The following is a 24,557-nucleotide window of genomic DNA, read 5'->3' as shown; positions in this document are numbered from 1 at the left end:
TCCTGGAACATAATAGGTATTTAATGCATGTTGAATAATCAGTCATTCTGAAAAATGTTGTCAACATAATGCAGTAATGGAGTTCCAGTCTTAGATCCAAATCTCTGCTTCTTTAACTACTTAGAGCATGACCTTGGGCAAGTTGTTTAAACTCTTTGAGCCTCAACTTGTACTAAGTATTCATTCCCTAATACATAGTAGGTGCTCAAATGGCAGCTACTGTTTTACTATATTTGCATCTTAGAAGACTGTTTAACAGTCTTGCAATATCTATGTGGTCAAGATGGGAAATTTTGGACTATGAGATATAATTAATTCAGAAGTGGTGAAACTTACATTTTTCTAAGGCTTTCTCTAGGGGCATGCTCCATGGCTCGATTTCTTTGTCCTGAGCTTTTCAATATTTTAACAGCAGCGCAGCTGAGGATATTGATGGCATGGTGATCCTTGCTTAGAAGGAGAATTTCTTTTGCTAGTTAGGATCCTAGAAGTTCTTGACTGATTGGTAGACGAAGTGATATTTTTGAAGGAATTGATGTAAATTATTCAGCTGGGATCAAAACGTTCAATTATATACATTCAAATTGGAAGTGGGAGAGGAATGGAAAAGAAGGTAATGGTTCAAAATCAGTGTGTGAGGGGAGTTGGGATTTTGATTAAACCAGGCCCAATATAAATAATGTGTGATGTAACTGCCAGCAAAGCCTGTGTGATATTAGACTGCATCAGAGGGAGAGTAGTATCTAGAACATGGGAAGGAATTAATCTATTCCATCCTGGCTCATCATACCACCTGAGAAGTACTGTAGCCCGTTCTGGACACCACTTCTGAGAGGCATATTGATAGGAGGGGGGCCAGACAGACTGAAGACTGTGACTGAGACTGAAGACTGAGACTGCTTCAAAGAAGAACGTGTGGAAAATACCATAGCTTTGAGAAAGAAAGCCTGCGGGGTGGGGGTGGGAGGTGTATTAGATGTCTTTGGACATTGGAAGGAGGCTTGCTTAGGCTGCTTCTGAACAGCCACAAAGCCCAGAACTAGAACCAAAGGGCTGAAGTTATAAAGAAGCACATTTCTAGTTAAAACAAGGGGAAACACTGTTCATAGTCAGGGTGGTAGAGCCCCTCTTAGTCATTGGAGGGTTTGAGGGAGTACTTGTACCAATGGGGATGTTATTACATGGGGGTGTCATTACATGGGGGTGTCACTAATATAGTGTGGTGTTGAATTAACAGAGATTCTGTAAACCAAGGAGAAAGTTCTTAACTTTGTTTTGTTTACACTATACATTCCTAAGTAGAATGTTTGGCACCATACCTGAAAGATTTAGAAGTAAAATCTTTTTCAGAGAAGTAAGTTGCAAAAAGAAAAAAATTCTGCAGCTATCATCACACTCTCCATTTGTCTTCCCTACGAAGTTATTATCTACTGCTTCTCCCCTATTTTCTTAAATACGCGCCAAGCTAAGTTTTCCTAAGTTTGGCTAGAGACTCCACTAGGCCTTTTCCCTTATTTGCAGCAGGGTTCATGTTGTTTGTGATCACTCAAGCAAACATTGTGTCTGAAATACAGAATGGTAACAGAATGTATCCTCAGTTGTAGCAAAATGAAATGTCCCACAAGGCTGGTAATTTGGTGGTACACCTTTGAAGCGTTTACAGGATGTCTTAAGTGCTAGAGCATACTGTATATGGACCACCAGATAGCAATGATTCTTGGGGGGGGAAGAACTGAGGAGAATGGGAAATAAATTAAGAGATCAGAAGATGATTCTAGAGAGATGTACCTGCTTCCTATTTTCCCTAACACTGCTTTCCCCAGATGTGGAGACAAACTGCCCTACTCTGAGGAACTCCTTCCTGTTAGAACCATAGGGCTCTTAATTGTGACCTGCTTTCATTAGCCTTTCTTTCCTCTACCTCTTCATCCCTCTCAGTGGAATTTGGTATCCTTTTGTGTTTCCCTAAGGCGATTCCCTTTGGGTTTAATTTCAAGATTAGAACTAGTGTAAATTGTGTGCGTGGCATTGTAAAATAAAGCATACACACACAAAATATCTTATTGGGGAGCCAAATCTCTAAGCCCCTGATTAGTGAGTTAAAAGTGTCAAATAACTATTGCAGTATTTGCTTTATATGTGTGTATATATATATTTGTTTGCCGCAAATACTTAGGCCCACCATGAGGACACACATTGATAAATGAAGGTATGGGGGAAGATGGGGAGAAAGAAGGAAATAGAAAACTTTTACATGTAAATAAAAAGAAGTATTTTTTAAAATAATTTTTTGTGGGGCTCCTGGGTGGCTCAGTCAGTTAAGCATCCGACTTGATTTTGGCTCAGGTCATGATTTCAGGGTCATGAGATGGGAGCCCCACATTGGGCTCCATGCTCAGTGGGGAGTCTGCTTAAGATTTTCTCTCTCCCTCTGCCCCTCCCCCTGCTTGCATGCACGTGTATGTGCACACGCTCTCTCAAATAAATAGATAAATCTTTGAAAAAAAATAATTTTTTGTTACCTGTATTTGATCGCCTGCCTTCTGGGATTGTGAAAGGTTAATGCATTTGGGTATCCATAAGGAGAAAGGTTCAATTTCATTTGAAGTGTTCCCTCATTGAAAACATCAGTTTGTACCATCCAAGAGGACTTCTTATTTCAGTTATTATCTGAATTAAAAATTTGTTTATATGTATGTTGTATTTATTTCTACTTTATATACATACATAACATAATAATTGTAGAGTTTTTAAAGCATATAGAATACTGATGTTATTTTAGCAGGTTTTTTTCTTAAGATTTTATTTATTTATTTGAGAGAGAGCACGAACAGGGGCGAGGGTCGGGGGAGAGGGAGAAGCAGACTCCTCGCTGAGCAGGGAGCCAGATGTGGGGCTTGATTCCAGGACCCTGAGATCATGACCTGAGCCAAAGGCAGATGCTAAACCGACTGAGCCACCCAGGGGTCCCTGTTTAAGCAGTTTAAAAATGAGGTACTTTTAGACTTAACGAAAATTAATCTCAAAATTGTTTTTCATATGTACAGGATGCCAGGTGAGGGATTTGACTGCAGCCATTGTGCTGTTCTGTTTTCTGTCCCTAGCGTTCATGCTGTGTGCATGAACCTATGAAGGAATTTGGGGTTTGCTTTAGAGCTAATGTAGTATGCATATGTGTGACATATTTTTATTTCAATTATTGTTTCACTTTTTAAAATTTTCAGCATGTTGGAACAGGATTCCAAGAGAAAGAATCCTAGTATGAACCCTGCAAATCAAAGGAGGCATCTTCTAGAATTTTCTGCTAAAGAGGTGGAAGATACGTCAGATGGTATCATCCAGAAAAACAGCTACAGGTTAGAAGATTGCATGTCTCTGTCTGTTAAAATGATTTAATGAAACTGCCGTGGGGAATTATATAGTATAACTTTACATCTAACTTGTTAATGCACAGTTTTAATTTGTAGAACAAACAAGTTATTGAGGCCCTTAGTAAATTTTACTGTTAAGATCAGTTCTAAGAATAAATTTCCTTTTGAAACCTTTCCCAATTTTGGAATTCTTACAGAGATGTGACCTTACAATCTCAGTTTGTATGTACTGAGATACATATGGAGGCACATACAATATACACACGTTACATTATACATAATGTCTTTAATGTAGGTTTTTATCTGTCATATGGTTACATGTATATAGTGTATGTAATAGTATCATCTTGGGATGAATATGATCTGGTGGAGTGATATGGGTGAACCTCTGTGCAGTCATTTGATCAGACCGTTTATACTTACTTATTGTGATCTTTGTTGGATCTCCCTCCCTTGTTACGGTTTATCATTCTCCTGGTAAATTACTATATAGCTTGCCAATAGTAAAAGACTTAAAATTTTTTGAAAAGACAAGGTCTGTATTATGTAAACTAGAAGAAGGCTGTAGTGGACATTTTCAGAGCTGTATACTTTTTGATAAACATTTCCCTGTGTTATTTGGAATTTTTATTAGAACCAAGTGGAGTGAGGTCCTTGACTCACAAAGCAAAGGGAGGTCACAGTGTGGCAACAATGTATTGCCCAATATAACCCTTGAGAGTCATTAAAGATTTGTTTACTTGTAACTGTAAAGTTCTACAGGCCAAGGGCCATAGGGGAATCTTTTTTTTTTTTTTTTTTTTACTGTGACAGCCATATCACTGAATGAAATTATCACCATAGTCCTGTGGGCTTGTCTCCATTTAGCCTTCCTGGAAAAAATATGCTAGTATTCATTATTTTAGGAATCTACAGTGGGTAAAGTACTATGTTAAGTGTGGCGGAGGATCCAGAGAATTATGTGGCAGTAAGTGTAATGCGTACAATGTGATGCATGCCATAATATTGGAAACTGTAATAATATATATAACATTTCTTGCTTTTTTTTTTTACATGCCAAAACTAGCCATACTTCTGAATACTGATCTTAGTGCTCACTTAATGGTGTCTTTGAATATTGCTAGAGTTAAATAGTATCTTTCATTTTACTACATCATTTGTCCAAGTTTGCCCTACATGTTCTGCATGTAATTTTGAGTTCTGTTGTCCACATGGGATCCATCAAAACTTACTAAATTTGAGAGTCTTTGGATTTATGAGAGTTGAGAATGTGCCTTTTGGGTACGTATTTGCTGGTTGTTAAAAAGTAGAACTAATTATTGAACTTGAAACAAGTAGAACTTGAAATTATAGTTCAGGTAACCTTTACAAGAATATTACTTATTTTGTACTAACCTCAGTAAATAGACGCTTTCACCTATTTGTGGTAGAGTAAGGTAACATGAAAAGCATAGTGCTCTGATCATCCTAGTTCAACCTAGATATTTGAATGACCTTCAGGCTGTAATTTATCAGCTTTCAAAGTAGTGTATGAAATGCAAACCATTCGCCGTTCCCCACCCCAGAGTCACCATTGCCTGTGCTGTGTTACTGGTATTGGTAAAACATGGAAAAGATTATGGATTCTTGCCTGCATGCAAATCTCTTGAAATATCTAAAATTATTATTGAGCAGCTTGAGAGATGCAAGTAGGTATCAGTCCATCAACTTGATATTCTTGCTTTTATCATTATAAATACTGAATAAAAGATACCAAGTGTTTGTGCAACATTTGAAAACAGCAAATACAAATGTGTTTTGAACTGCATTTTAGTTGGTTTATTTATACACAGCCATGACACTTTGTTTATTTTTTAATGCAGCTTACTTTTTATTATGTTTCAATTTTTAGGAGAATTATGAGAACTGGTTCAAATAAAAAAGGAGTAGATTGTAATCCCATAATTTATAACATTGCATTCTCTTAGCATTTAGTAATTAAATGCATATATGTTTTCAGTTTTAGAAATGTATAGTTTATAATAAGATGACCATATAATTTGTCAACCAAACTGGGATACTTTTAAGAATGGAAGGTAGTAAAAAAAAAAAAAAAAAGAATGGAAGGTAGTGCTAAGTAATAATTACATCAGGACATCAGGCATAAATCCAGGACTGTCTTGGATAAAAGAGAAGGAATGGTTGCCCTTCGTAGAAGGCATCAGCCAGAACCTGTCTTTATTCCAGGGATTCTCATTAATTCTACCTCCCTAGCACTGCCCTTTACTTCAGTGATTTATTTGCTCAAGCGGTGGCTATTGATATGAAATAGTTTGCAAGCAGCTTAGGACTCCGACCGTCTCAGGATTAGTGTGGATCTGATTGTCTCCAGATTGCATGTTGGCTTAGATTCTCCCTTTTCTTTTCCCTTAAGCTCCACCCAGTTCCTTTCCTGGTATTTCTCCTATCAGATTTTTTTTTCTTTTCCGAAGAATATTTTTGGCTGATAGAACAAAGCCAGTTAGCACAGATATGCAGAAGTCATTATACTAGAGTTTATCATGTGGAAATAAAATTATAGATCAAAAATATATCTTCAGAAGTAATTTTAGATTTCTCTGATGGATAATAGCATTTATATTTTTGTAAGTATGAAGGCCTGATTTTTTAAACTAAGGCACATGTGACAGGTCTTTGGTTTTTGTTGTTGTTGTTGTTGTTTTTTTTAAGTGTAGCAAACAGCCTCCTCTTGTAGGCATTTAGAATTTACCCATACAAGGGAGAGGTTTTTTTTCTTTTCTCTCAACACTTAATTTTAGGGTGATTTCTGTGCAGTTACTACCTGTGCACCACCATCTCTGTGTTATTCCAAACAGTTTAACTCTCAGAGGCAGAGGAGGAGACATGGAGAATGTTCTGGTGCAACTTGCAGGGAAGAATGATGCGTATATCCTGAGCTGTTGCTTTTTTCCCCATGGTGTGTGGCATACAGAGAAGTCTGTAACTTTTCTCTTAAAGTTAGTTTTTCAGTCTGCCAAAATTATTTTTGTCAAGGAGGCCAGTTATTTCAGTGTTGACAAATTCAGTGGAAACTTCTGTCTTTATCTTGATCTTTCCTCAGCATCTGGCTGTGTGGATCCTTCCTTCCTTGAAACATTCTCCATTGTGTTGCTACATTTTTCAGTTTCCTTCTTTTTCACGGGCCTCTGTTTCAGTCATCTTTCTGGGCTCCTCCTTTATCCAAATCTCATCGTCTGGAACTGTGGACTTTTTAGTTTTCTTTCTGCTTATGTGACTCATCCGTAATTTAGCACACAGTCCCTATCTCTGTATCCTGACAACTCCCAAATTTATGTTTCCCATCCAGACTTCTCTTCTGAGTCTCCAGGCTGCTCTACCCCAGTAGTTTTCTTGACGTTTCTTTTTTTTTTTTTTTTTTTAACATTTCAAACTTAACACATGCATGGCGGAACTCTAGGTGCCTTTTTGTGTTCATCCTCCAGCCTCTTCTCCACAACAGTCTTCCTCGTCCTGTTGCTTAGCCAGAAACCCTGATTCCTCCCTTTCAACAAGTACCATTGATATTCTTCCCAAAAAGTATCTTGCACTGGTTCATGCTCTCCATCTTCGCTGCCAGCACCTTAGTCCTGCTGTCTTCAGCTCTTGCCTGGATTATAGCTCTCTCCTGACTGGTCTCCCAGCTTCCCCTGTGGCCTCCACTGGATCTATTTTTGGTACAATGGCAGGGTGCAGGCATACACTGAAATATATCACTTCTCTCCTTAAGTAATGCCTTATCATAATCTGGTCTCTCCTTTTTTTTTTTTTTTTTATGATTTCTTCATTTGAGAGAGAGAGACAGAGAGGACGAGCAGGCAGAAGGGCAGAGGGAAAGGGAGAGGGGAAGCAGACTCCCCATTGAGCAGGGAGCTGACATGGGGCTCCATCCCAGGACCCTGAGGTCATGACCTGAGCTGAAGTCAGACGCTTAACCAGCTGAAACACCCAGGCACCCCCTGGTTTCTGTTTCTAACCTTGTCTTGTGCTTCCCTCACTTGCTCACAACTCTTCAGCTGGTGAGTGGTCTTCTTTAAGTTCCTGAAGACGGCCGTCTCCCCACCTGCATCTGTCCAGAACACTCTTTCCCAAGTTTCTGTAGTACTGGCTTCTTCTCATCCTTTAGGCCTCGACTTAAATACCATCTCCTCAGACCATTTTATCTAGAGACTGCCATTGGTTTTCTATTTCTAGTTAGATTCTTCCTTAATTTGGATTTATTTTATGTGTTTGTTCTCATATTTGGTCCATCTTCCTCCTTAAGGTCTTTGAAGATAGAGACTTCATTTTTCTTGCTCCCCGTTGGATTCCTAGCATTGTACCTGGCACACAGTTGGTATTGGTTGAATGAATTAATGAAAACTGTGAATTTAGCCATGTCTGATTTTGTGTTTACATTTTTTCTTCTTGGGTTTTAGCTAAATATCTAGTTTTCTAAATCTAGAGCATTGAATATAAAGAAATTCAAGACAGATCTAAGATTTTTTAATGAGAAAGGTTAAAATAGCAGACTGAAGAGACTAAATAGCAGTAATGCCCCCAGCTCCACTTCTGATTTTCAGCCTAGGTTCTGCTCCCTCCATCACACCATGGATATGAATTCAGTGTGACGGTTAGGAAAGTATATATTTTGAAGCTAATGGAGTAACTGGTTAATATTACTTTGGTGTTTTATTAGTGACTTGGATTCTTCCATGATTCTAAAATTTATATTCAACTTTTCAACACTTTTCACTTCTCTCTCACCAAGTGTTTTATGCTTCTCCTTACCCCTGCCACACACAGTTTTAAGGAAACTTCAGTTTTGTTATCACAGAATTGTGAATGACCACAAAACTTTAGTCTGTTCACATAATGTCTTTCCTATCAGTCAGTGGGTCCTTCCCCCCAAATCCCCCCATTACTGTGTCACCTCTGTTCCAGCAGCACTGTGTATGCCTCGAGCTCACTGAAGACACGGACCATGTGTTAGCATTGTTTCCTTAGTTTGGGGCACATAGTAATTGCTCAATAAATGGTGGCTAGATAAATGTGAATTACCATGACAATCTGCAGAAAATTGGAAAGTGACATTTGTGCTACATGGTCTGTGTCTATACTTCCCTCGTTTTCTGTTGCATTTGCTTCTCTCTTGTGGCATATCCCATTTACTATATTTTTATTTCCCTAAAAAGTTAATACTAGTAATGATTTTCTTGTAGCAAACTAAGGAATTTAAGACACAAGGAGATGGATTTTGTGCATATGTTTTTCAGATATGATCATTCTGTTTCAAATGACAAGGCCCTCATGGTGCTAAGTGAAGAACCATTACTCTATATTCCTCCACCTCCTTGTCAGCCCCTGATTAACACCACAGAATCTCTCAGGTGAGTGTTGTAGATTGTTACACAAATATCAGAGTGGGTTCTTGGGTTTAGCTTTGGAACCTAGAAAACTATTGGTTCAGATTAGTTAAGTGACCTGAGAGAAGCTCTGATTATTTGTTGGATGATCATAGGCATATCAGTTGTTGTCCAGTTTCCCCACCAACCTGATAAAGATGGTGATGGGTCTATTTCGCATGATAGTATTGGGGTTGCATACTTAAATATGCCTTATTTGAAAACTGCAGAATGAGACTAATATAAAAATTTAGGATGTTAGATTTGAGAAGTGGTAACATTCATAGCAGAAGGTGCCCTTTTTCTTCAAGTTAGGAGATAACAATTTGAAGAGAAGTGATTCTGGAGATATTTTCCCATTAGGGCACACCTTACCTTTCCTTATCTACTTTTCCCTTGAATATTTTCCTGTGATTTTGGATTCTATTCTTGAACTTAAAAAATTGCTTCAGTTTTTTTAAGTAGTAATCAACTCTAGTTAAGTAAGCATGGTCTGACATCTTCACAACTGCTGTAAAAAGTAAGCACAATAAATGGAACCTACATTTGAACTAGTCCTTTTTTTTTATTTGCAGTGTTGGAAATTTTGGTTATAGTGCGTTGAAATTTATTTCTTTCCTTTTTTTTTTTCCCCTGAGCAATTGAGTTCATTCTTTTCCTTCTCCCAAAAGAGCATGATTTTCAGAGGCTTTAATGCATTCATTTGCCGGTAGGATCCTGTAATTTACTAAATGCTCTTCATTGTCTCCAGTGTTTGTGTGTATGTAGCCCAAGAGCAGAAACAGGAAGTACTCTTGTGAAAAAAACCTTTGCATTCAGTTTTTATATTTGGAAGGTATTTAGTTATGTTTTCTTTTTTTTTAAATCTGAACTCATGATTGAGGAGGCTACTATATAAAAATGCATGTTGTATTAAAAATAACATTAGTATCTTAGCTTTTTCAAATCAAAAAGGAATATTGAATCATCAGGCACTAGGGATGCTATTTGGAACTTACAGAATGTGATTAAATTCATTTTTAACCAAAGGTGAGACATTTATTTCTCTGAAGTATGCTTAGTTAACTAAGCTGTTTTGTAGGTTAAATCATGAACTTCGAGGATGGGTTCACAGGCATGAAGTGGAAAGGACCAAGTCAAGAAGAATGACGAATAATCAGCAGAAAACCCGTATTCTTCAGGTTTGTTTCTGCGTGTCTTTGAACAATGGTTGACATATTGGCCGGCATCTTCCCTCAGATGGGTTGCTTTCGTCCATGAAAAACTTGGGACACTTGAACTTCAGTCACTTCCCACTGCCTTTTCTGCGGCTCCGGTGCGGCCGTCGCTGCCACTGAAGCCCTTGTCCCAGGTGTTAGAGCGCCAGTAGTTCTCGCTTGGGCCTGGTGCTCCTTCCTGCTCTCTCCCCCAGCTTTACTTTCAAGCCAGGGGTTCCTGTGCATGGACATCTGTGTCAGATGTTTTTGGTACAGATGGTGTGGTAAATGGTACTGTTTATCTCCTCTGTTCTTAGAGCTTTTCAGAAAGAAGGTTTTGACACATAGCACAGCTTGGAAATGGAGGCACATCTTCCTGGAGAGCATTTTTGAACTTAGACATGTGGGTCTGGCTATAGGTTAATGACAATTCTAATTTAGAACCTATTGAGCTGGGCTTCCATCTTTTTTTTTTTTTTTTTTAGGATTTTATTTTTAAGTAATCTCTACACCCAGTGTGGGGCTTGAATTTAGAACCCTGAGATCAAGAGTCACATGCTCTACCTACTGAGCCAATCAGGCGCCCCAGTTGGGCTTCCATTTTAATGTTTACCACAAAGCACCGTTTGTAGTCATTCCATCATCCATCAGATATTCATTATTACTTTTGAAGCACTTAGACTAGCAACTGGCACATTCTAAGCTCCCAACAAACATTACCTATGGTAGTAATAAAGAGTCAGGTATGGTTCTAAATCCTGGGAATATAGTCGTGAGTGCGATAAAATCCCTGCCTTCATGGAACTTACATTCTGGTGGGATAGATAAGCAATAAACAAGTAAAGTGAAAGACAAATACCATATGATCTCCCTTATATGTGGAATCAATTTAAAAAATACAACTAAAACAAAAACTGAACTCTTGATGCAGAGAACAGATACAGAGGCCGGCGGGTAGGGGGGTGCGTGAAATAGGCAGAGAGGGTCAAAAGGTACAAATTTCTAGTTAAAAAATAAGTAGGTTATAAGGCTACAATACATAGCATGGTGACTATAGTTAATAATACTGTATTTGTATATTTGGAACTTAGTAAGAGAGTCTATCTTTAAAGTTCTCATCACAAAGGAAAAAAATAAATAAATATTTAAATATACTCAGAACTAGAGATAAGTTCTCTAAAGAAAAAGTGGGCTTGGAGATTAGACGTTAAATTGAGAGATGAGTGGCTATTTTAGATTGAATAGCCATTCTAGAGAAGGCTTCTCCAAAGAGCACTTGAGTAAGCTATTGTCAAGGTAATTAATGCTAGGTGTGGTAAAAACTAGCTTCAAAATCTCAATAGCTTAATGGAATAAAAATTTATTTCTCACCTACACAAGTCTGATAGAGCTCTCTAGGATGGCTTTCCTTCAAGCAGTGACTAAGGAATCCAGGTTCTTTCCACTTTGTGGCCCCAACAACTTGAAATTCTTTGCCTCTAGCTTTGGATGTTGGGGAAGAGAGAGCTTGGAAGATTGTGCAGAACGTTTTAGGGATCCAGTCTGGACTTTAGCCAATGTTCAGTTGACTAAAACTCTGTGACTTTTCATGGTCTCTCTTGCAGTATAGGTTAGGCAAATGTAGTCTTCCGAGTGCTCAGGAAGAAGAAAACGGTTTGGTGAGAACATTGCTTTTGCAATAGCAAAAAATGAAGGAGCGAACGGTGTAAAGATCCAAGGGAAAATCTGGAGAAAAAGGGGAACAGCAAATATGAAGCCTCTCAGGAGGAAACAGTCTGCATAATTGAGAAACATCAAGAAATTGTATAAGGCTGGACTGCAATGTCTAAGGGTAGAATAGTAGACGATGACATGAGGGAGGCAGCAGAGGCTAATTCGTATCCAGCCTCATAGGCTATGGTGAGAAGCATTGAGAGGTTTGAGCTGGGGAGTGACTTGATTTTCCCCCAAGATTTTCTCTTCTTTTCAGCAAATTGACTGTAATGTGACTAGGCGTAGTTTTCTTTTTTTTAAAATTTAGATTCAGTTAATTAAGATATAGTGTATTATTAGTTTCAGAGGTAGAGGTCAGTGATTCATCAGTTATATCTAATACCCAGTGCTTGTTACATCACATGCCCTCCTTAATGTCCATCACTCAGTTACCCCATCTCCTTACCCCCCTCCCCTCCAGCAACCCTCAGTTTGTTTCCTATGCTTAAGAGTCTCTTATGGTTTATCTCCTTCTCTCTGATTTCATCTTGTTTTATTTTTCCCTGTCTTCCCCTATCCTCTGTTTTGTTTCTTAAATTCCACATATGAGTGAGATCATATGATAATTGTCTTTCTCTGATTGACCTATTTCACTTAGCATCATACCTTCTAGTTCTATCTACATCATTGCAAATGGCAAGATTCCATTTTTTTGATGGCTGAGTAGTATTCCATTGTATATATACACCACATCTTCTTCTTATTTTTTTAAATTTTATTTTACTATGTTATGTTAATCACCATACATTACATCATTAGTTTTTGATGTAGTGTTCCATGATTCATTGTTTGCGTATAACACCCAGTGCTCCATTCAATACGTGCCCTCTTTAATACCCATCACCAGGCTAACCCATGCCCCCACCCACCTCCCCTCTAGAACCCTCAGTTTGTTTCTCAGAGTCCATAGTCTCTCATGGTTCATCTCCCCCTCCGATTTCCCCCCCCTTCATTCTTCCCCTCCTGCTATCTTCTTCCTTTTTTTTTTTTTTAAACATATAATGTATTATTTGTTTCAGAGGTACAGGTCTGTACTTCAACAGTCTTAAACAATTCACAGTGCTCACCATAGCATATACCCTCTCCAGTGTCTTATCACCCAGCTACCCCATCCCTCCCACCCCCCACCACTCCAGCAACCCTCCGTTTGTTTCCTGAGATTAAGGATTTCTCATGTCAGTGAGATCATATGATACGTGTCTTTCTCTGATTGACTTATTTCACCTAGCATAATACCCTCTAGTTTCCATCCACGTCGTTGCAAATGGCAAGATTTTGTGTTTTGTTGGTTTTTTTTTTTTGATGGCTGCATAATATTCCATTAGTATATATATACCACATCTTCTTTATCCATTCATCTGTTGATGGACATCTCGGCTCTTTCCATAGTTTGGCTATTGTGGACATTGCTGCTATAAACATTGGGGTGCACGTACCCCTTTGGATCCCTACATTTGTATCTTTGGGGTAAATACCCAGTAGTGCAATTGCTGGGTCGTAGGGTAGCTCTGTTTTTAACTTTTTGAGGAACCTCCATACTGTTTTCCAGAGTGGCTGCACCAGCTTGCATTCCCACCAACAGCATAGGAGGGTTCCCCTTTCTGCGCATCCTCGCCAACATCTGTCATTTCCTGACTTAATTTTAGCCATTCTGACTGGTGTGAGGTGGTATCTCATTGAGGTTTTGATTTGGGTTTCCCTGATGCCGAGCAATGTTGAGCACTTTTTCATGTGTCTGTTGGCCATTTGGATGTCTTCTTTGGAAAAATGTCTGTTCATGTCTTCTGCCCATTTTTTCATTGGATTATTTATTCTTTGGGTGTTGAGTTTGTTAAGTTCATTATAGATTTTGGATTCTAGCCCTTTATCTGATATGTCATTTGCAAATATCTTCTCCCATTCTGTCGGTTGTCTTTTGGTTTTGTTGACTGTTTCCTTTGCTGTGCAGAAGCTTTTTATCTTGATGAAGTCCCAATAGTTCATTTTTGCCCTTGCTTCCCTTGCCTTTGGCGATGTTTCTAGGAAGAAGTTGCTGCGGCTGAGGTCGAAGAGGTTGCTGCCTGTGTTCTGCTCTAGGATTTTGATGGACTCCTGTCTCACATTTAGGTCTTTCATCCATTTTGAGTCTACTTTTTTTTTTTTGGTCAGGGTCACACTGCTTTTATTTTTTTAATTTTTTTTTTAATTTTTTTTATTGTTATGTTAATCCCCATACATTACATCATTAGTTTTAGATATAGTGTTCCATGATTCATTGTTTGTGCATAACACCCAGTGCTCCATGCAGAACGTGCCCTCCTCAATACCCATCACCAGGCTAACCCATCCTCCCACCCCCCTCCCCTCTAGAACCCTCAGTTTGTTTTTCAGAGTCCATCGTCTCTCATGGTTCTTCTCCCCCTCCGATTTCCCCCCCTTCATTCTTCCCCTCCTGCTACATTCTTCTTCTTCTTTTTTTCTTTCTTAACATCTATTGCATTATTTGTTTCAGAGGTACAGATCTGAGATTCAACAGTCTTGCACAATTCACAGCGCTTACCAGAACACATACCCTCCCCAGTGTCCATCACCCAGTCACCCCATCCCTCCCACCCCACCCCCCACTCCAGCAACCCTCAGTTTGTTTCCTGAGATTAAGAATTCCTCATATCAGTGAGGTCATATGATACATGTCTTTCTCTGTTTGACTTATTTCGCTCAGCATAATACCCTCCAGTTCCATCCACGTTGTTGCAAATGGCAAGATCTCATTCCTTTTGATGGCTGCATAATATCATTTTGAGTCTATTTTTGTGTGTGGTGTAAGGAAATGGTCCAGTTTCATTCTTGTGCATGTGGCTGTCCCAATTTTCCCAACACCATTTGTTGAAGAGACTGTCTTTTTTCCATTGGACATTCTTTCCTGCTTTGTTGAAGATTAGTTGACCATAGAGTTGAGGGTCCATTTCTGGGGTCTCTCTTCTGTTCCATTGATCTATGTGTCTGTTTTTGTGCCAGTACCATACTGTCTTGATGATGACAGCTTTGTAATAGAGCTGGAAGTCCGGAATTGTGATGCCACCAGCTTTGCTTTTCTTTTTCAACATTCCTCTGGCCATTCGGGGTCTTTTCTGGTTCCATACAAATTTTAGGATTATTTGTTCCATTTCTTTGAAGAAAGTGGATGGTATTTTGATGGGGATTGCATTGAATGCGTAGATTGCTCTAGGTAGCATTGACATCTTCACAGTATTTGTTCTTCCAGTCCATGAGCATGGAACGTTTTTCCATTTCTTTGTGTCTTCCTCAATTTCTTTCATCAGTATTTTATAGTTTTCTGAGTACAGATCCTTTGCCTCTTTGGTTAGATTTATTTCTAGGTGTCTTATGGTTTTGGGTGCGATTGTAAATGGGATCGAATCCTTAATTTCTCTTTCTTCTGTCTTGTTGTTGGTGTATAGGAATGCCACTGATTTCTGTGCATTGATTTTATATCCTGCCACTTGACTAAATTCCTGTATGAGTTCTAGCAGTTTTGGGGTGGAGTCTTTTGGGTTTTCCACATAGAGTATCATATCATCTGCAAAGAGTGAGAGTTTGACTTCTTCTTTGCCGATTCGGTTGCCTTTGATTTCTTTTTGTTGTCTGATTGCTGTGGCTAGGACTTCTAATACTATGTTGAATAGCAGTGGTGATAGTGGATATCCCTGCCGCGTTCCTGACCTTAGGGGGAAAGCTCTCAGTTTTTCCCCATTGAGAATGATATTCGCTGTAGGTTTTTCATAGATGGCTTTTATGATATTGAGGTCTGTACCCTCCATCCCTACACTGTGAGGAGTTTTAACCAAGAAAGGATACTGTACTTTGTCAAATGCTTTTTCTGCATTTACTGAGAGGATCATATGGTTCTTGTTCTTTCTTTTATTAATGTATTGTATGACATTGATTGATTTCCGGATGTTGAACCAACCTTGCAGCCCAGGAGTAAATCCCACTTGGTCGTGGTGAATGATCCTTTTAATGTACAGTTGGATCCTATTGGCTAGTATTTTGGTGAGAATTTTTGCATCCATGTTCATCAGAGATATTGGTCTGTAATTCTCCTTTTTGATGGGGTCTTTGATTTTGGGATCAAGGTAATGCTGGCCTTATAAAACGAGTTTGGAAGTTTTCTTTCCATCTCTATTTTTTGGAACAGTTTCAGAAGAATAGGTATTAGTTCTTTAAATGTTTGGTAGAATTCCCCTGGGAAGCCACCTGGCCCTGGGCTCTTGTTTGTTGGGAGATTTTTGATTACTGCTTCAATTTCTTAGTGGTTATGGGTCTGTTCAGGTTTTCTGTTTCTTCCTGGTTCAGTTTTGGTAGTTTATACATCTCTAGGAATGCATCCATTTCTTCCAGATTATCTAATTTGCTGGCATATAGTTGCTCATAATATGTTCTTGTAATTGTTTGTATTTCTTTGGTGTTGGTTGTGATCTCTCCTCTTTCATTCATGATTTTATTTATTTGGGTCCTTTCTCTTTTCTTTTTGGTAAGTCTGGCCAGGGGTTTATCAATCTTATTAATTCTTTCAAAGAACCAGCTCCTAGTTTTGTTGATCTGTTCTACTGTTCTTTTGGTTTCTATTTCATTGATTTCTGCTCTGATCTTTATTATTTCTTTTCTCCTGCTGGGTTTAGGCTTTATTTGCTGTTCTTTCTCCAGCTCCTTTAGGTATAGGGTTAGGTTGTATATTTGAGACCTTTCTTGTTTCTTGAGAAAGGCTTGAATTGCTATATACTTTCCTCTTAGGACCGCCTTTGCAAGCATCCCAAAGATTTTGAACAGTTGTGTTTTCATTTTCATTTGTTTCCATGAATTTTTTAAATTCTTCTTTAATTTCCTGGTTGACCCATTCATTCCTTAGTAGGATGCTCTGTAGCCTCCATGTATTTGAGGTCTTTCTGTCTTTCCTCTTGTGATTGAGTTCTAGTTTCAAAGCATTGTAGTCCGAAAATATGCAGGGAATGATCCCAATCTTTTGGTACCGGTTGAGACCTGATTTTGACCTAGGATAGATCTATTCTGGAAAATGTTCCATGGGCACTAGAGAAGAATGTGCATTCTGTTCTTTGGGATGGAATGTTCTGAATATATCTGTGAACATATCATATCTTCTTTATCCATTCATCTGTTGATGGACATCTGGGCTCTTTCCATAGTTTGGCTGTTGTGGACATTGCTGCTATAAACATTGAATTTTTAAAGGATGTCTCTAACTGCTGCTGCACAGAGTAGACTTTGGAGGGAACATGAGTAGAAGTAGGGAAACCAGTTAAGAAGCCCTTTTGGTAGGCTAGTGAGAGATCATTGCCGCCCTTACTAGTATGGTAGATGTGAAGGTGGGGGAAAGTATTCGAATTCCAAATATATCTTGAAAGTAGAGCTGTTGGAAATTACTGATAAAATTAGAAGGTATCAATGATAATTTCTGTGCCTTAGCTACTGGAGGAATGGTGATGCTATTTACTGAGACTGAGACTAGGGAAGGAAGAGTTGGAGGCACGAATCAAGAGATTTAAATAGAAGAAAAAAGATTTAAATATCTCAAGTTCAGTATGACTACAACAGTCAGGGAGAGAGTCAAGTGGACAGTTATCCAGCTTTGGTGTTTAGGGGAGAGGTCAAGACTGGAAGTTTAGTCTGGGATGATATCAGCTCGAGAGAAGGTAAAAAGGAAAGAGGTATGGAACTGAGCCCTGGGCCAACTCTAACATTAGAGGATGAAAGAGAAGGAAGAATAAGCACTTGAGAAGGAAGAGGAGTGGTTGGCCCATAGGACAGGAAAAAATGTAGGATAATAGTGTCCCAAAACCCAAAGAAAGTTGTATAAGAAGGGGATGTGATTAACTGTTAACTAAAGCTAAAAGATAATGATTAAGATGAGGACTGAGAAATTTACCATTGGATTTGATTATTAGAACTTGTTAGTGACCTTGATGAATATTTCATTGGAATGGCAATGACAGAGCTTGACTGATGTGGATTTCAGAAAGTACTAATAAATGAAGAAGTAGAGAAAATTATTTTAGGATGATCCCCATTAATAGGAGCAGGGAAATGGAGTGGCTGTAAGAATTAAAGAGGAGGTTTTATTTTTAGATGGGATATATTTCACCAGGTTTGCATGTTTATATGCTAATGGAAACACCTTAGATATTTGATTATTTGGAAACTAATTGGAAGCAGTATGTGATATGTTCACAAGTACACTAAAAGGATATTGAGAAACATGGACTTCTAACCGTTATGGGGCTGTTTTCATCAATAAAATAATGAGGGTTAGTCTAGATGAGCTCAAGCTTTGAGATTCTATGAATATCCAGTGTGGGCCTCTCTGATACGTTTTGTTCGTGTATTATGGCAGTTCCGTTGGTTGTTAGTACCCCTGGAGGCTACAGGCAGTTATTACCAGTGTCACAGTTACCTCAGAAGCCCAAACACAGCTGCTTACTGGCATCGGAATGCAGTGTCTAGTACCACAAAAACTCCCGTCTGCCGAAGACTACACATCGCTGCCACTGGGTGGAGGAAGAATGGACTCTGTCTCTCTTTGCCTTTCCGAACCTGGTGCAATCATATCTTATTGGCAGTACCTAAATTATATCAACCCTGATGGCCAAAAACTTTGGGTAATATAGTTTTCAGGCTTCCGTCCCTTGCCATACAGGGGGAAGAGCAAGAAGGGGGCAGGTAATTGCCAGTGAATAATTCCACAGAGGAGGTATAATGGACTTTATGAAGAATTAGATGAAAATTCTTGGCCTAAATGAGTTTTTTGCCTTATCTTTTGATAAACTTTTTCATGTTATTTTTTTCCTTTCCATTAGGTAAATGAATAGTTTATTTACTATGTAAGGGGTGTTTGGTGTTCTTTAATCTTTAAGGAATTTTAATGCAAAGAAGATAATCTTGTTTTAATGTCACAGCCTTTGGACATGAGGTGATATGTAGTTTAAACTGAAGTATTATCTTTTTCTCTGCCATCTTGGGTGCATATTTTTCTGTAATGAACTTAGGTAATGGTCAGAAATGTGGGGCTCTTAGCTATTACAGAAAAAGGAATGAGAAGGATGAATCTGTATTTGTCAAGGGTAAAAGAAGTTCTTGGTCAGAAGGAGAAGGATCATTCTGCTTATGCTGTTGTCAATACGAAAACATATAAAGAATTCGTGGATTCTCTTTCTTAGCATAGAGCATTGTAACTGCTCTGCTTAGTCTTCTTTCCTCATTTCAACCCTCTTTTTTCCTCACAGCCACTCCTTTCAGATGCTTAAGAGGATCCAATAGTCTAGTTAAAGATATGCAGTAAATTTGATGAATTGCCATTTCTTTGAAATTTCTGTGATCTCTTAGCATTATGTCCTTGATTTTGTTCATCCCATTTCATAATTCTACCCTCTTTCTAGATTGCGAGTCTAGAAAAGGTAAAGGGGAACATTCCTGAAAATACCTTTCAAAATGAAGGCAAAATCAAGACATTTTCAGACGGATAAAAACTGAGATAATTTTCCTCTGGAAGATCTGCTCTCTAAGAAATGCTAAAAATTTTTTAGAGTAAGGGAAATGATAGCAGATACAACTCCAGATTAGCAGGAAGGAAGAGCACCAGAATGGGCAAATATCTGGTAAAAATAAATGGTCTTTTTATAAAAAGTATCTTTATTTTATAAGTGTATGTGTATATAAATGTCTTTAAAAGATTATTTTTTTTAAATTTTTTTTTTTTTTTAAGATTTTATTTATTTGCAAGAGAGAGAATGAGAGACAGAGCGTGAGAGGGAGGAGGGTCAGAGGGAGAAGCAGACTCCCTGCTGAGCAGGGAGCCTGATGTGGGACTCGATCCCGGGACTCCAGGATCATGACCTGAGCTGAAGGCAGTCGCTTAACCAACTGAGCCACCCAGGCGCCCTTAAAAGATTATTTTTTTAATCAAAACGTGTTAACAGTTTGTTATGGGTTTATAGCTTTATGTAGAAGTAAAATATAAGACATAAGAACACAAGAGGTAAATGGAATTATAAAGTTATATTGTTCAAATAATATTTAAAGGTAGGCTGTGGTAACTTACAGATAATCTCTATAACAAACACTAAAAACTAGCACAAAGAAGTAAAGCTAAAAAAGCAATACAGGAAATAAAAGTGGAATACTGAAAAATAAGTATTTTAACCAAAAGAAAGCAGGAAAAGAATAAAGAAGAAATAGGATAAATAGAAAATATATACCAAGATAGTGGATTTAAACCCAGCTGTACTAGTAATTACATTTAATGGGCTAAATACATCAGTTAAAAGGGAGAGATTGTCAAACCAGATTTTTTTTTTTAAGATTTTATTTATTTATTCATTTGACCCAGAGAGCACAAGCAGGAGGAGCAGCAGAGGGAGAGGGAGAAGCAGACTCCCCGCTGAGCAGGGAGCCCGATGCGGGACTCGATCCCAGGACCCTGAGATCAGGACCTGAGCCAAAGGCAGTCGCTTAACTGACTGAGCCACCCAGGCGTTCCTCAAACTAGATTTTTTAAAAGGGAAGACCCAACTATATGCTGTTTACAGGAAGTAACATTTGATTGATTGATTGATTTGAGAGAGAGAGAGTGTGCACACAAGCAGGGGGAGGGGCAGAGGGAGAGAATCTCAGGCAGACTCCCTGCCAAGTGTGGAGCCCCAACACTGGGCTCCATCTCCCAACCCTGAGATCATGACCTGAGCCAAAATCAGGAGTCAGACACTCAACCGACTGAGCCACCCAGGCACCCCCATTGGTGAGATCTCTTTAATGACGGCTTAGTCCATAGGTATATTTTGGCATGAAGATCTTTGTGTTTAATTCAGTAAACAATAGGATCTAGTTTCATTATGGACCTTTCACCCTTTAGGAACTTTTCATTGGGAAAATAATTATTTTAGACAAATACAAGTTGTTATATGTTCAATAATATTTGTATGACTTGGTCATAAAACTTGTGGTAATTGGACTAAGCTTTTGGGCTGTATTTTTAAACTTTATGAGAAATGCCTTGATGTTTTAATCTCCTTGAGACACATCTCTCAGCCCAGAGTGTAACTAGAGTTCTAATCTCTATGTTGGTGTTTAGTTATGTGAACCTAAAATGTCAGAATATTCATGAAAAAAAAGTATATGAATATTTTAATGAGAGTTTAGTAAATGTAAATGTAGAGTGAGTCAGTATAGAAAGATCTTCATATAATTTTATTATATGGCATTAAATTTTTTTTTTCTTCCAGGGTGCTCTGGAACAAGGTTCCAATTCTCAGCTCATGGCTGTCCAATACACAGAAACCACTAGTATCAGGTAAGAAAGTGTGGAAGTTCTTGGCCACAGAATTTTAAATACCTAGTATTTTAGTAAAGTTGAAAAGCATATTTCCCTTTTACCTTAAACTTGTTCTCATCGGAGACTTTACTGTTAGTTCACATAACATACTCCTTCTGAGCAGTCAGAGTAAATCCAGATAATCTCAAAACGTTAACTCTCAAATTCCTTAAATACAGATTTAGTTAGAATGCTGTTCAGTCATAATTTTGCTGTACAATTTAAATACACATAACCCTTGTCCTCGATTTGCATCTATTTCATGAGCCAAGGGGAAGAGAATGTTATTTGAATGTCTCCTCTGTGCCACGTGTCCTGCTGAGTGCTTTACATGCATTTTATTCTTTAAATCTGTATAATAACTTAAAGTGTAGGTATCACAGTCCCTATTTTATATAGAGAAAAACTGGGCAAGTCACTTATTTTTTCTAAGCCAGAGTCATAGAACCAGTAAGTGGCAGAATCACCATTCAGATCTATTTGACTTAAAATGCATTTTTCGCCACACTGATGCTACTTAAGATTTTGAAGGATTCTGGAAGGAGTGCTGTGCCTAAGGTTGAAATGTATGGACCAGACATACCTAACTAAAAGGAACGGTATCATGGGAGGCGATGTAGTGTCATGGTTTAAGATGCTAGCTTTTGAGTTGGCAGAGTACAGATCATTCCTGCCACTTACTTGCTCTGTGGATTCAAGCAGGTCACTTAAAGTTTCCCCATCTACAAAACTTTGGCCACACAGCATTGATGATTAAATTGCATACTTTATTTAAAGCACTTTACATGGTACTTGGCATGTTCAAAAGCCAGTAATGACGATGATGTGATATACTGATGACAGTATCACTGAAGTGGAAGTAAAGAGGGGCACCTGGGTGGCTCAGTCCATTAAGCGTCTGCCTTCAGCTCAGGTCATGATCCCAGGCTCCTGGGATTGAGCCCTGCATCGGGCTCCCTGCTCAGAGGGGAGTCTGCTTTTCCCTCTCCCTCTGCCCGCCCCCCCCCCATACTCGTGCTCTGTCTCTCGCTTTCTTTCTCTCAAATAAATAAATAAAATCTTAAAAAAAAAATAAAGTGGAAGTAAAGAGTCTCAGATTCTGTACCTCTACCATAGACTTAAAGAGTTCACAATTTATTTAATAATAATTTCACATTTACTGAGCACCAGCTGTGTGTGAGACAGTGTACCAGGCCCCGAGAATACAGACCTAGGATAAGTTGAAAGCTGTTCATTATCCTATTACTGAGAATTACTATTAAATGGCAGTGAGCAGCATGTCAGCAATCATGAATGTTTAAAATCCTGAAATACTATATTATCTTGTAGAAATAGATAATTCAAATATATATAGTAACTAATAATTCTCTAGTGATCAGAATATTTCATTCATTTACTATATGCATATTTAAAATATTTTCCTTTTTTAAATGGAATTTTTTTTTTTGAGAGAGAGTATGTGTGATTGGGGGGGTGGGGAGAGGGAGAAAGAGAATTTCAAGCAGGCTCCATGCTCAGCATGGAGCCCAACGTGGGGCTTGATCTCACAACCCTGAGATCATGACTTAAGCTGAAATCAAGAGTGGTACGCTTAACCGACTGAGCCACCCAGGTGCCCTGCCTCCCACTTTCTAAAGTAAGCTCCGCGTCCAGCGTGGAGCCCAGTGTGGGGCTTGAACTCACGACCCTGAGATCAAGACCTGAGCTGAGATCAAGAGCCGGACACTTAACCAACAAAGCCACCCAGGCACCCAAATACTCATTTTTTGATGCATCATTATGATGGCATATTATTTCTTTACTAGTTATAAATGTTTTTAATCTGCATCTTCCTCTCAAGTTTGTTGTGAACCTAAAATTGCTTTTAAAAAGTCTTTAAAAAAATATTTAAAATGAATTACTCATGTATTCTGTAACTGTGAATCTGCCTTCTCACTAAAATGTACCTCTGCCCCAAAATCAATACTCAAGATGTTTTCATAGTCATTCATGAGTGTGCATAGATGGTCCCGGGTGAGGCTTAATTAAGAAGGCAACACTCTGCCTCCCTGTTTCAGCTCTCATACTGTAAACAAGTTTCTTTTTGAGGTCTATTAAGTGCCATATTTTTCACATTTTTCTGCTTTTTGTTGGTGATTTCACTGTTTAAAATGGCCCTGTAGCATAGTACTAAAGGACTACCTATTGTTCAAGAAGGCTGTGTTGTGCTATATGGGGAAAATCTACATATTAGATAAGCTTCATTCAGGCATTAAGTTATAGTGCAGTTGACTGTGGGTTCAATGGTAATGAGTAAACTGTATATGTCAAAGGAGGTATCTTTTTTTTTTTTTAAAGATTTTATTTATTTATCTGAGAGAGAGAATGGGAGACAGAGAGCATGAGAGGGGAAGGGTCAGAGGGAGAAGCAGACCCCCCGCTGAGCAGGGAGCCTGATGTGGGACTCGATCCCGGGACTCCAGAATCATGACCTGAGCCGAAGGCAGTTGCTTAACCAACTGAGCCACCCAGGCGCCCAAAGGAGGTATCTTTAAACAGAAACATAAAACAAAGTTATATATTGATCAGTTGACAAAAATGTTGTAACTAGGGGCTTGTAGGAACCTAACCCTATATTTCCCTTAGAATGTTTCAGTATTTACTAATTCAGTGTTCACACTGACTTTATAGAACATAACTACCATGAATAATAAGAATTGATTGTGTATTCAGGGGTGCCTGTGGCTCAGTCGGTTAAATATCCAACTCTTGACCTCGGCTCAGGCCTTGATCTCAGGGTCATGAGTTCAAGCCCCACGTTGGCCTCCACCCTGGGCATGGAGCCTACTTAAAAAAAAAAAAAAAGAATTGATTGTATATTCAAAATAATATGGTTAGAAATGGCCTCACAGTGAGCAAGTGGAATTATTTCAAAGAAAATTCTTATGACTCATTTATAATTTTCCTTTTAGATCAGTCTTTTTTTCCTCTTAAAGTTTGATTGAAAACATAGAAGAACATATAAGAAAGAAAACATAGGTTGTCTTTTTGGAGAAAAATGAAACATTATTTCTTTAACTCTCCTTTAACTTTTAGGTATTAGCTTATTGTGCTAAATAGTAAAAGACTGAAAATATTAAAAACTATATTAATATCATTTGAGTATATCTTTTGGGTACACGATGTGGTTGAGGTACTATAATTTTAGTTAAAATTTTATGAAGGCGCTGACATGGTACTTTTTTATGTATTTTTTTAAATTTAAGATTTATTTATTTGAGAGAGCGAGAGAGAGAGCACAAACAGGGGGAAGGGGTAAAGGGAGAGGGAGAAGCAGACTCCCTGCTGAGCAAGGAGCCCAACATGGGACTCGATCCCAGGACTCTGGGATCATGACCTGAGCCGAAGGCAGAGGCTTAACCACCTGAGCCACCCAGGCGCCCTGACATGGTACTTTTAATATCTATGGCCAACATTT

General features: G+C 38.5%; 1 protein-coding gene across 1 annotated transcript in view; it reads left to right on the top strand.

Annotated features, from left to right (window-relative positions):
- ATF6 (activating transcription factor 6) overlaps window positions 1–24,557 on the top strand; it is a 209,362-nt gene that overhangs the window by 70,354 nt on the left and 114,451 nt on the right. Inside the window, exons 10-13 of the mRNA XM_036103526.2 lie at window positions 3,225–3,356; window positions 8,663–8,776; window positions 9,873–9,972; window positions 21,012–21,079. Of these exons, the coding sequence (XP_035959419.1) occupies window positions 3,225–3,356; window positions 8,663–8,776; window positions 9,873–9,972; window positions 21,012–21,079 (414 nt within the window). The remainder of the gene's footprint in view (window positions 1–3,224; window positions 3,357–8,662; window positions 8,777–9,872; window positions 9,973–21,011; window positions 21,080–24,557) is intronic.

Source organism: Halichoerus grypus, chromosome 7, assembly GCF_964656455.1.
Source record: "Halichoerus grypus chromosome 7, mHalGry1.hap1.1, whole genome shotgun sequence".
NCBI classification, from domain to species: domain Eukaryota; kingdom Metazoa; phylum Chordata; class Mammalia; order Carnivora; family Phocidae; genus Halichoerus; species Halichoerus grypus.
This window is presented reverse-complemented; position numbering and strand designations above follow the sequence as displayed.